Below are 13,815 nucleotides of genomic sequence, written 5' to 3' on the forward strand. Positions count from 1 at the left end.
CGTGCGCGTTAATCCTTTAACTCGATAGGACGAGTCAACCCGCCGTTAGAGGACTTGACGTCGAGTTGGCCAATGTAATTCTGACGTTGTTACGAATTCCAAATAGTTTTCTCGACATGTTACAACTGCAACGTCACCACCTGACAATCTCATAATATATGTTAAATAGCGATATCTCACTTTTTTGGTGATTCCGTGTAAAGAATTACGCGAATAACTGACGCGTAACGGCACTCGAGCGTTTCTCGCCCTATTACAAATCGAGATGCTACATCTCTCTTAAGTACCGGAATTGATTGCGTTTCCGCGGGCGTTGGCTGATAAAAAAAAAATAAAGGAAAAAAAAAACAAGTCTCATATTTTTCGCGACCGAACGCGAGCCGTGAACGAGGGCACCCGCACACTATCAAAGAGGATGTGTATTCGAGACACGAGACCGACTCGGTTCATTCACCAAAAATTGGCACTCGTCCAATCAGCTGACAGGCCTCTCGTTTCCTCGTATAAAGCGAGGACGTGTGCACGCCCGCAAAGTCGTCTATTTTCGGGCTCGGTGGTTTTCTCTCGCTCTACGTTACGAAATCCCTCCGCGACCATCTGCTTTCGTACGGCGTTTCTCAGAGACAACGTTAACGGTATAATCGTTAAAATAATTTTTCCGACGGACTAAAATGTTCGGCTTTAAGACCAGGGAGTAAGGCCGAATACATTTAAATGTACGCTCGTGACACATTTAAATCTGTTTTGGGTACCCTATAAACATATACGAGAGATAGGGAGAATTCTCGGCGTTTCTTTTTTTTTTTCTTCGAAGAATTATTATTCTGTCTAAATGCGAGATGGTTCTGCTGCGAAAATTATTCAACGCGTTCTCCTGACGAGTAGTGCTGTATAAGAGGAGCTCGTGTAAAATTTACGTGTTTCTCTCTTTTTTCTTTCTTTTAATAAGCAGCAGAGACTCGCGACTTTCAAAGGGTTTAAATTTATGCATTGAAATGCCTAGCTTAGTTCCATCAGACTTCCTGCTTTAACAACGTTAGACGACACATTAAATATTAACACGCGAGGAGGCGCGCACTGATACGTCAGGCAAGCGACGTGGTACAACAGATGCATCACGATACATTTTATATGGAAAAGTGCCGTGCAAGTAGGTAAAAACAAAGTTATGCCTGATCGCTAGTCTATAGAACACTTTCTGTCACATAAGGGAGCCGCGGTATTAATAAATCCCCCGTTAAAAAAGGAAGCACGATTGATAAATTCGCCACGTCACTCACAAAGGTTAACCGATAGCGTTTTATAAATGTAGAAAAAAAAAAGTTTCGACGCGAGCGACCCCCCCGGGGGGAGTCGACGTTGCGCTACACAACAACGAAGGGCAGGATGGACGGGAATAGCAAGTTCATCGTAAAGTCCGATCGACAATTTCCGAGGTGTCACCGGTGCGCTCTCCCGACCCACCGCCACCCTACAACGCCTCTCTCTCTCGCTCTCTTTCTCTCTTTCCCGCGACCGCATCAAAATTATCGCGGCATTTATCGACCGCCAGACGTTAGCAACACCGGCCAAAATTATCCGAAATAAAATACCGTGCCATCGTCGCGCGATGTTGCGACGGGGGATCGTTGAACCCTCGGCGACCGGCGGCGAAATCAGATCGCTCGAACGATAATTCTTATCCGCGAGACACAAGACGCGAATTTACAGCGTGCGGTATTAAATCCCGTCTATTGAGAGCGGCGACAGATACGTAAATACGAGTGTCTCCGGCGGGAGGGCGAGGGGTAGGAGGACGAGGGAAGGGCTGGCTAAGGGTGGCGAGATTTGAGGGAGGGGGGGAGGTGGGAAACACGAAGAGGGTGTCGAAGATACGCCGGGCATGCGCATCGCCGCCCAGCAACCGGCAAATCAAATATTAACATCGGCTTTATACCGTTGCCGTCGATGGCATCGTTGCTGCTCTCGCATCGGAATGCATTAACTTTGTGCGTTCACGTTTTCGCGAAAGCCGCGCGCGAGCTCTGCGAGCTGACATATATACGTACGTGCCGTAAACATTTACAACTTTAATCATCGGCGTTGCCGAGGAATCGAGAAAATTATCCCAGATCGATTTCACCGTCCCGCCTTAGCCATAAACGATTTTCACTGTTACATATTGAACACACGTAGGTAATACATTTAAAGGATTCCAGATGTTGGATAAATAATTGTCACTTAACTGATTCAAAGGGTTTTAAAGTGAGATGTGACAAAATGATCTCTTTCGGCATGCACTTTTTATCGTAACAATAAATTATTCTTTCTATCAATCTAGAGCATTTAATCACTTAAAATACTCTGGATTATTAAGTCCCTCGCGAAAAGTTTCGAGCTCGAAGACTGTAATTCGATAAGAAAAATGCTACAATCACACTTCGCGTGTCTACGTAATAATCCCTTATTTCTCGGGGGAAGGAGAGGGGGAGGGGGCGGGATCGGAAAAGCGAATCTCCGATCGTCGATCTCCATCGACGACAACCTTGGTGGCGATTCGTTGAGTTCCTCCGAAAGTTTCGTGCCGACGAAAATCCGGCGGAAGACAATCGTCGTGCCACGCTCACCGGAATAAGATGAAGCGCGTCGACGAAAACAGACTGACAGACTGTTGGGAAAACTTTTCAACTAATGGCGGTTCTCTCCTTCTTCTCCAGGATAGTTAATACCCGTCGTGCGCGGGCGCTCACACACGTATTTCTCCCTTTTATTACTCATCGTCTCCGGTTTTCGCATTTCGATTAAAACGTTACTTGCCGATTGGGTTTTTTCCGCCAACACTTAATCGTCAATAATCATTCCTAATTCCAACATTAAACAATTTCTTACCGTTGTTACGAGCGATTTACGAGCTAAAAGATGACAGCGGGGACGCGATTTACAGCCGTCCCGTAAGTATTCCCCCTCAGATGCGATGGCGATCGTTAATGGACAATCGAAAACGTCCCAAATAGCTTCGGAAATAACGTATTGGGATACCACAAAAATCGCTTTTTGCCCGGCGTTTATTTTTATACGGTATTTTCGGGAGGGTGGCGAGTGTTTTATGCGAAATTAAAAATAGTATATGGAAATTCAGTGGCAATCGATTCGGCGGCGTTATATCGCTCGAAGCATTTCGCATTTACGTGCTCCTCCCCGGAACGCCGGCCCGTCGAAGTCGTAAATTGTTAAATGACGACCGGTTCTGAAAACGTCTCTATTCCGCCGTTTCTTTCACCTCGAGGCGTGCGAAGTGCATGATCGTGTCACACTAATTTCGTTTTCATCATTCGGGCCGCACGCTTTTTACGACCCTCATCGACGGTACCGTTGAACGATCCGTCGTACATAAGTCGAACATCTTGTAACGATACTCGCAGCGATCGAACGCTATTGTATTATTAAACATAATTTAAGAAAATAATAATTTAACCTACTCACCAGAGGCCGTTTTGGTAGCGTCGTGATTGCCTGAAACAGAAAGAGAATGTTTAACTATAGCGAACGTCGTTTGTTAACTTATGGTCGCCACGGGGGCGAAAGTTAAAGCTATTTATATACGTAATAGGAAGAAATTAGCTTGAAAGAGAAAAAAAAATCTCCCGGAAAACGAGTGCACAACGCAAAATTCCAATGAGGAGGCTAGACTCCGGTTGAAGTGCGGCCCGGCACGGCACGCCGCGCCGCGCCGCACTGTGCGCCGAGCTAAAATCCACCGCACATATTATGTGAAAGTACAGTAATTTAACAGCGTACGGAGAATTCCTGGAAACAATTTGCGAGGCAAAGCCGGTAGCCGCTCATAAAATACAGCGAGAAAATACCACGAATTAGCGGGGGGGAATTTACAACAAAGCGCAGAAATTATTGGAAAGCGTCATGCCCCCACCGGTCTTTCTCGCTCCTTTCGTCTTGTACTTTCTCCGGCGTGCTCTCTCTCTGTGTACGCGCGTGTGTGTGTGTGTGTGTGTGTGTGTGTGTGTGTGTGTGTGTGTGTGTGTGTGTGTGTGTGTGTGTGTGTGTGTGTGTGTGTGTGTGTGTTGTGTGTGCCGCTCTTTCATGTACACGACGACGAACCACGCATGCACTACTGTATAGTCGTAAACGCTCGAGTAGCTGCGTTATTCGAGCACTTCGAATAAATTTGCATACAAAATTCCCGTTCGTCGAGGCATTCGCAGGTGCTTTATCTTTCAATTAATTTAATTTAATTTGTATGTGTAAGCAAATTAATTAAAAATACCACTTCTTACGTAACTTAATAATTCCTTGGTACAGTCCGAGAGAAAAAATAATCGCAGTAATCACAGTATTACTACAGTTTATGGTCCTTTTTGGACCCGATCATATTTTTATAATTGTTCAACAATATGAATTATAATTGGTTTAAAGTATATTAAAGTTCTCATACGGTTGCTATAGTCAAGTAAAGATTTTAATAGAGTAAGTCGTATTCTAAAACAATCACTATAAGCATTATTATAAATATATGGTTATTTCATTACCAAAATTACAATAACAATTACTATAAGAATAATAGTCCTGACTATAATTATTTTATTATACAGTTACTATATAGTCGTAAATGTCACACATTTTTTTCTCAGTGTATATCTAATTTACATACACTAAGCTCAAGCAAATCTTGTATACTAAAATAATCCCGTCTTCTAAAAAAGCAGCCTTTCACAGTTTGATGTACCAAAAAACAGAGCAGCGTCACCGTTTTCATAATCCGTCGCTGTAAACAAATTCCAAGTTACTGGAGACGTGCACGCTGTTGAAAGTCGTTAGTAGCCCGGGCGTTTCTGATGGCAGGAAGAACGGGAAAAATCTCTTGCATGATCGTAAAGGCGTCAAAGAGCCGGAGGCGACACTTAAAATTTGCAAACGGCACGAAACCGACCCGGGCTCGTGAATGCATCCCCGAAGGTGAATTTCACGTTCACAAAGCGTCGCTCCTTCTCGATTCTTCGCGGGAACGGAACGACTGAACTCTAAACGGCAGCTCTTTCCGCTTTCCACGACAAACAATAATGGAAATCGTCCGTTTGCATCATTCAGAGAGGCGTTCCGACGTACACTTCCGTTCATTTGAAATGTTAGTCCAAAGCATGGTTCCGCTTTTACAAATTAAGAATGATAATCATCAATTCGTACTGATTATATCACTCTTAAAAATAAACTCTTACATAAAAAATTATAATATATAAGGAAGTGACTATTAACAAAGGAAAACCGTTTTCAAGCATTTATTTGTTCTGCCTCCTATTATTTACGATCGATCGATCGATTCCGGTTGACACAGTTTTATTTTTAAATCCGCCGTGAATTCTTTATTAGGGGTAACCCGTAATTCATACTGTATGATATGTTTTGCCATATAATTCCCATATTTCTCCATCAGGGGCTCATATTTATCTTACCTCGGAAAAAGTTCGCAGCGATATAAACTCGAACGTCGAAACGTCACGGGGGATCGACCGTGGGCGCGAATCAATGATGCATTAATATTTATTTATGCGATTTTCCATTTTCCATGTGACACGTATGTCCGAAACCGTGACATTTGGTCGCGAGATCGTCGCATATGCACGTTGCCTCGCGGAATATTAAATGCAGCCGGAGCGCTGTGGATTGTTTATTTATTCAAGCTGCGCGCAAACACACATACGCACCCATACGAGAACGCGCTCGCGGGCGCGTACACACAAACGCATCTCCGCATTCGTTCGCACCTCCCGACAGCAGTAAAGCCAGCCAGGCCACCTATTAAGACAGATGGCGTGGAGATTATTTACGTGCACACCTGAGCTCGCGCATTTTCAATTTCGGCCGTCGTCGTCGGGCGTGCTCGATCGAACGCACGAAATGCATCGAAATTACACGAATTATCGAACTTTGCGAACTTGGAAAACTCTTCCGCCGCGCGCCTCTTTCTTTTTCTTTTTCTTTCTTTTTTTTTTCTTATCGACGACAATAAATCTAGATCCCCGGAATACAACGTACGAAAAATGTTTATTTCAACAACGCGCGTATCGCATCAAATCATGTAGATACGCGATACATGGGGAGCCGTAAAAGCGACGAAGGTTTCATAAATAAAATTTACCTCCGTAAAATACGATATCGGATTATAACTTCACCTCTGTTCAGTTCACGAGAGAGATAAAAAGAGAGGGGAGATATATACATCAAGGGATAATAATAATTTTTCCATCTTACCGACGCGGCGCCGCGGCTGGGCTCTTTTCGATCTAGCTGCATAGGAATTTATTAGCTCGCCGGGCGGCGTCGCGTCGCTAAATCATGAGTTATCGGTGTTATCTCTATCGATGACGAACGACGACGACGACGACGACGACGACGACGACGACGACGACGACGACACGAGTCGAGAATTGGGACAACGACCTCGCGCGCTCGTTCGAAACAAAGAGCGAGCGTGACTACGACACTGACAGCCCGCCGTGTGCTTTTACGCATGGCGCAAGGTTCTCTCCCGGCCGCGGACGTGACGCGTGTATATGCACTCTCCACTTGGTTCTCCTTCCGTTCTTAAACACGTCGAGGTCCGACGCGGAGCGACGGCCGGCCACCGGGCAATTCCGCCCGTGCAGCCCGCTTCTAAGCGGCCTGACGTCGTCAGGCGACGACGTCGGTATACCCCGCGTGTTTAGCGTGATGCCAGTTTACCCGGCGTAATTACACATACGTAGGATCCGCCGCCGTACTTTGCGCGACGCTGTAATTTTGTCCCTATAATTTATGCGATACCGCAATTTCAGCGGGTCGCGAGTGCGCGGAACACGCGCCGAATGTGCCCGGCCGAGGGATGAATTATTACGCGCGCATCGACGGCGGCGGCGGCGACGGCGGCGACGGCCAGCACATGTGTGACACCCGTGTGATGTCACGGGTGAAGCTGGTAAAAAAAAAGGGGACAAAAAAAATACACACACACACACACACAGACGGCTGTTTCAAATTCCCGTCTTCCGAGCCGCGTGTTATTTCCGCCGTTATTATTACTCGGATTAAACAGCCCCGGACGGATTGAAACGGCGACGAACGAGGAGGGAGAACCATCGTCGTCGTCGTCGTCGTCGTCGTCGTTGCTCGAACGCGACGCCGCGGCTTGGCTTCTGGCGCGACACGAAAGGACGGGCGATTAACGGTTCTCCGGTGCGTTGTATTGTCGCCCCCCCCCCCTCCCCGGGTGCCGATCCTCGCACCACGGGGCCACGGTGTAAGAGGGAGGAAGAGCGGAAGACATTAAATTTTCAGCGCGGTCGTACTCGCAGCCAGGAAATATGCTTTAAATGGCGATAACTATAAATAAGGGGAACGCGCGTTAATTCCTCAGGAAGCCGTAAGCTCGCTCGCGCCTCGCGGGTGCGAATCTTCCTCCTCCTTTCGCCGACGTACAAGTCGCCCACAATTTCGTTTTCCAATCTACTTCTCGCTCCATTAGATTAAATAGAGATGCACACGCCGGTGACGCGAGATACAACGCAACGCAATTATTTCTCCCCCCCACCTCTCTCTCCCTCTCTCCCGGGGAAAAGTATTACATCGAATGTGACCAAAAAAAAAAAAAAAATGGCGATCAGAAACATTCGGACTATTATTTATCTGTAATAGCTTTTTGCGTATAACGAAAAACCCAAACAATAAACAAGCGCGCGAGCCTTTTTTACTGCCCAAAAAAAACCTCTTTTCGTGATGTACGCATTGATATACGTCATGCGAACGGAAGATATAACGCGCGTGATGTTTGTACCACACAGGATATGTATGTTCCGCGATAGCCAATTCGGTTAACAGCCCGGATTTAATGCATTGTCGATCCCTTGCATCTCACGGTATTAAAAATATAGCTTGTTTTAAAGATTGCGTACGTTAACCTCGCCTCTATCTAATCCTCTTTGCCTTTACCCTCCGTGACGAGAAAAACGAGCGCGCGGAGATCTCGCACGTTCGACGATAAGTGCACCGTCAAATGCACTCCGACGTTACACGTTCGTCGGAAGGCGAACTCCCTCCTTCCCTCCCTCCTCCTCCTTCCCTCCCCCCTTCCCTTCGCAAATTCGATTGATTTATTGGCGAGAGAGCCGAGCAAACAGGCGCCTTCCTAGCTCAAGATAGGAGCGACTTTTTCGCTACGGCGATAATTAATTGCGCCTGCAATCCTGTTGCACCTTTATTTGTCCACGTGGAAAGTTTTAAACGGCGTGAGTTTTCTTCATCGAGAATGTGCGACATTTGCAGCGCGACGCATAAAGCAGAATTCACGTAAACTTTCGCATTTCTTTTGCGAAATTCACGATACTTTCGTTTTGGTTAGTTACGAAACACTCGACAAGAGATTAACGATTCGTTCCTGTAGTCACATACGAAAAGTGACGTAATTTCTCTTCAAAACTGCAAAGTTACGCATTTCTAACTAAATTCAAGTGTAAAATTCGCGAAAGTTATTTCAAATAGGAAGAGTTTACCTCTCCATTTCTTAGAGTAAATTTTATAATTGTATATTAAACTACAATTCATAATCTTGCCTGCCGCACTTAAAACTTGTTGGATGTCACGTTTAAAGCTTATGAAAGTTTGAATAACTGCCGTCACAAATTGCGCTTCCAATTTAAAGGGCTAAAAATGACGTCTCTCCTGTAAAATTCTTAAGGCGATGTTATTTAATGCTAAAAAAAGCTTCTAGGAACGGAAAATATAACTACATCTAACTTGGCCGCGTATTTTAAAAAGAAGTGATGCTTACAAAAAAGATTGTTACGTAAACAAAAATGTTAATTTAGGAATTTAAATTACCTAATATTCCTTGATTGTAAAGTCACAAGTATATTCATCGAGGTACGCAATTTCTTGGGGGGAAAAAATGAAGAGCGCGTGCAAATGGAAGGAAAAATTCCTCAGGGAGTTCTTAACGCGCGATGATAATAGTTTGAGGTTTCGCTTCTCTACTCGCTTCTCTAACTGCCGTTGTTTGTTCGAATGAAGGAGGCGAGAAACAACAAGCGGTGAAACTGCACGTCCACACTCCTTATTCCGTCGCTTCCGCCCTAAACCATCGCCCGTTGTTTCCGTTTTCTTCCGCATAAACTCGCTATTTATGCGACACAAATAAAGGATGGAGGAAAGTATTCCGGGAAATAGTGCTTTCCTGCGTGCGCGACTTCGTACCGCTGGGATTACTTCGCAAACGTGACTTTACATTACAACTAGGAATGGATGCAGAGGTTACTTTTGTGAAGATGATCAGCAAGCAACGCGCGCGTTATTACCGCAAGCCATATGAGCTTACAAATTATTATTATCTCAGATGTCGATTGATCCTGGAGGCTGCGACGCAAAATTGTACAATTGGATAATTGTCATCGCGACCCGCCATTAGAAGCGTATCGAAAAACAGTTTAGAAAAGCCGACGTGCCATTCATCTTGTCGCCTTTGGGACGCGCCATTCCGCTAGATAATCGAGGTGATAAATTTCACCGGGACACGCTGTATACATACCCACGTGTGCATGAAGCCTGCCGCATATCGTTCGGAAAACAATCAATCTACCCCCAGAGCTTACCAGACGGCTTCGTGGATCATAGTCGCGATTTTGCCTGCCGAAAGCCAGACGACAGCGCGGGTGATTGCAATGGACTCGACGGCCCTCCAACCCCCTTCTTCCGTATTTATTCTGCACCGAGGGGCATTTCATATTCCGAGCGCACCAAGCGCATATGTGTATTCATCTTTTACACCTCGGTCTGGAAGTTTTGCTAGACACTGGTTCCGTTCACGTTCAATTCTAACTCAAGTTTAATGCCTCGACCATTTCCAATTCGAGAACAAGTAGTCGGCTCACGAAAGAACTCAACAAGTCGCAAAAAGGAAAAAAAGTTGTACGCTATTACAAAATATATTTATTATACAAAACCTAATAAATTAAGATTTAAAATTAAATATAAGCTTACCAGGACAACTGAATATGTATATTTTAATATTTTTGTAACTTGTCAAAATACTTTTGTGATTCATTATATGTAAACAAAATAAAAATTAATTTAATAATTACTTAATGTGTGAGTCGTTATGTTCTAATTCTTTTACGACTAATATTTTATTTATGTTCCAATATCGAGAAAAACAAACCATTTTTATATTAGTATAAAAAGTTATCATCATCCATAAATATACCCAGTAAAAAAATTTGTCGCAATTTGTCTGCAGCCGGCAGTTTTTATGCAGTTTTACATTTCTGGATAGGTGTCACGGTGGATAGGCTCTTCTCCCATACCCAACGCATTTTCGCATCCCGTCCCAGGCAAGCTGCTATAGTCACGTAGAGTGAAAGGGCGAGCCGGAATGACGACGTCGGTGTCGAATTTTATGGCCGCGCCGAGGTAGAAGTGCGGAAACTCGTGGAAATCGGACGCTCTTTATTTCCCAGACGACGACGACGACGACGACGACGACGACAACTGGTTGGTTGGTAGCGGCGCGTGACCCCGCAGCTGCGCGTCTGCGTCCCCGAGCGCACGGAGGCCTCGTTCTTCAATATCTTTGCGTAACCCCTTTGACATGAAATAGAAAGCGCCCATTGATTCGGGCCAATCGCCCGTAACGTAAACACCGATAATGATCGAAACGTTTCGGTTCATGCATCGGACCAAACCCGGATGAATGAGCGCACGTTTCTGCCTCCTACCTCGGACGTCGTCACTGTTCGAAAGACCCTCTTCGTTCCTTGCATGATAGTGAATAATTCAAAAGACCGAGTCATCAACACATTGGGGACAACGGCTACGATCCGGTGAGATCCGGATATTAATGATCGACAGTATACAATGTGAAAGGAGACGAGAACGGAAAAGCGCACGTAAACGCACAAGTTCCAAGTTTACCTGACGACTTTCTAACAACAAAATTAATCGGCATTGAATTGTTTGCGAGATGAAAACTGTATAACCAAAAGTGGCTATTGCACGAATGTAAAAGTAGATGCGAGATATTTTGTGAAATTTTACTCCACACATCAATCCGAAGCAGAAAATGCACTTCTGTATTGCTCATTCTAATGGAAAACAGATCTAGGAGGATTAGAGTGTATCTTTAGTACGCAGGAGGCACTTCCGTCGAAGGACGAAGGAAATTCCTAAATCCGTCGGATCGTGGAAAAGGATAATGAACGATAACCCTTCCTCAACGGCGCGTCTGGAATACATTCCCCGAGAGATACGGTTTTGCCTAACTGCGCATTCGGGAGAATCCCGCCGCCGCTTAGACGACTAGATTTTCTCGCTCCGGTCGGTTGTAAACAAGCGACCGGTACTTAAAATTTCGATCCTCCCTTGAATTTACCGCCGCCGCCGGTCAAACGAATCCGCGGATGTTTAGGCCCTCCGTCCGTTCTCTCGCCGGATACGTGGCGCGAGAGCGAGCTTAGCCCGAAACTTCCGGCCCTCCGTAAGCCGCCGGTAAAGCCGCCGCGAAAGTTCGGCCAGATATTACACTGGCAGTGATTAATTGCGAGCTTTGAAGTTTAACTCGGCGCGCCAGCGATCGCCGTAGGTAACACGCCTGTCCGGTTTCGTATTGTTATTGGAGGCAACCCTTCGCTCCCGCGGGCGGCTCTAACGAGTCCGTAGCCCAGGATTTAGCCCCGTACGAGCATTTCACGCTGATTCGATTAAGTTCGCCACGTCGGAAGTGTTCTATTATTGGCGGCGGCGGCGGCGGAGGAGGAGGTGGGCCAGAGTACACGCTTTTAATTCACCGGAGGCGCGTATCGACTTTCCGTTTTCCACCGACGAGGGAACAAAGGGACGCGGTGCCGAAGCGACGATTGATTGCCGGTGAACCGAAATCGACAATAATTGAAAAACTTGACAGGGAAATTTGCAAGTATCGTGCGTAAATGTGCGAAAACTCGATAACGCAGATAAATGTAATAATCATTTCTCAATAAATACTCTCTCTTTCTCTCTCTCTAATCAATGGCTTTTACTCTGACGGATTATCACTTTTTCCTACCTACCGCTATTTAAAAATCGTTTCAAATATTTACTTTATTTCACCGGTGTCTTTTGCGCTTGATATAATTGATGGAATTGGTGTCAGACGACACCGGGTCGGCCGCCAATGATTTGTCGACCGAAAAACAGAAGTCGGTTACGCTTCGAGGGCGGCCGGATGTCGCCGAGAGAAACATCTTGTAACCAATTAAAAGAGACAGGCTGGTTCCTCGAAAGCGAGCTTTTCTACGAACGCCGCCGTTTTCTTGCGTCGCACATCTATCTTTAGCGCTTTTTGTCACACACCTAAAAAAAAAAAAAAAAAACCATACGGCTCGCCGTACGTAAGTACGAGAGGTGCGTGGCGGCGAGTGCCTTGGATCGATACGATTCCAAGAGCTATCCCAGTTCCCCAGACAATATCGACGGGATCGCCATTAAAGTCTATCTCCTCGGTACGAGAAGCAACCGGGCAACTTCGGGAGGCATTGAGTTTCGTAATATTGCACGAAATCGCCTTCGAAGAGATCAAAGCCGGGCTTACGGATACAAGCCACAGTGGCAGATCCCGCGCGACCGTGCCTATTTGCTCGGAATTTGAACTTTGATACCTCGATTCTCGAGTTTCGCTCTCTCTCTCTCTCTCTCTCTCTATCCTCGAACGCAATTTAAAAATAGGAATCCTGTGGTACCTAAAGTACAATATGTATCGTGACGTAACAGATCAGAGTTAACCGGCATCGATTACAAACAATCCGCTTTCTCAAAACAACGTAAACGAAGACGAACGTAATCCGTTGCTCTGTTGCAGACAGATACTGCGGCTTGTTAATTAAATGTAATAAAATACCGCGCACAAGTTTCGCGGGAAAATCGAGAGTTCGCAGTACACTGAGACGGGTTGCAATCTCGATAGGGAAAATCCCGGGATTCGTTCCACGAGTCGTAACTACATACCGTAAGGTGGTGGTATTATCAAGATAGCCGTCTCCCGTTACATTCAGCATACGATTATTTCACAAGCAAATAATTGCACGTTTATTTCGTGAAGAAAGTCTCCCTACTTCCCCAACTGTCGAGGGATATCATCGCGATCGGTTGATTCATTTCTCTCGTCAAGTCGCCCCGCGTACATAGAACTTAATAAAAAGGAAGGAAAATCTCGGCTTTGTTGCCGCTTCCTGCTTCTCGTGCCAGAAGATACACATCATCGAAGGCCGAATGCGTGAAGGAGAGCCCCGGCAGCCGAAAACGCCTTGGCTCCTCCTCTCATTAACGAGAGAAGCCAGCGTGACCGACGACGACACTGTGGAGATCCTCTTGACGACGTTACTTTGTCGACGTTTCCTCTGAGAGATCTAGCTCTCTTGCTCTTTTTTCACTTATTTCCTCTTCTCTTCCTCGAGCTTCGAGGAGGATAAAGACACGCTGCACGATCTACCCTAACGTCTGTTCTACGTTGAGGGTGAGTGCACCTGCTGGCTGGCTCGTTTCCAAAACTCGATGGCGAACGGTACGAACGCGTGGCGTTCTCTGAGACTCTTCTCTTGATTTCGTTTCTGTCCAATGTTGCACAGACAGCTCTAGAGCACTTCGTCCATCAGCAAAATAACGAGAAAGAAAGAACGAGAAAGAACGAGAAAGAGAGAGAAAGAGAGAGAGAGAGAGAATCTTACGAAAGCTAAGGCAATGTAATTTTTAGGGCAGATGCGCCAGTGAATGACCGATTAATCCTAAACTTGGCATAGCTCTGAGGGAGCAAGCTTAAAATTC

General features: G+C 45.7%; 2 protein-coding genes across 11 annotated transcripts in view; one reads left to right on the top strand and one right to left on the bottom strand.

Moving 5' to 3' along the window:
• The window catches only part of LOC105839218 (growth factor receptor-bound protein 14), a 295,416-nt gene that overhangs the window by 145,004 nt on the left and 136,597 nt on the right, over nucleotides 1–13,815 (bottom strand). For all 10 annotated transcript variants that reach the window (XM_036292216.1, XM_028193105.2, XM_036292217.1 and 7 more), the window contains one exon: nucleotides 3,463–3,492. In XM_036292216.1, the coding sequence (XP_036148109.1) occupies nucleotides 3,463–3,492 (30 nt within the window). The remainder of the gene's footprint in view (nucleotides 1–3,462; nucleotides 3,493–13,815) is intronic.
• The window catches only part of LOC105839217 (SET and MYND domain-containing protein 4), a 207,352-nt gene that overhangs the window by 6,592 nt on the left and 186,945 nt on the right, over nucleotides 1–13,815 (top strand). The gene's annotated exons all lie outside the window — the stretch shown is intronic.

Source organism: Monomorium pharaonis, chromosome 9 (assembly GCF_013373865.1).
Source record: "Monomorium pharaonis isolate MP-MQ-018 chromosome 9, ASM1337386v2, whole genome shotgun sequence".
Taxonomy (NCBI): domain Eukaryota; kingdom Metazoa; phylum Arthropoda; class Insecta; order Hymenoptera; family Formicidae; genus Monomorium; species Monomorium pharaonis.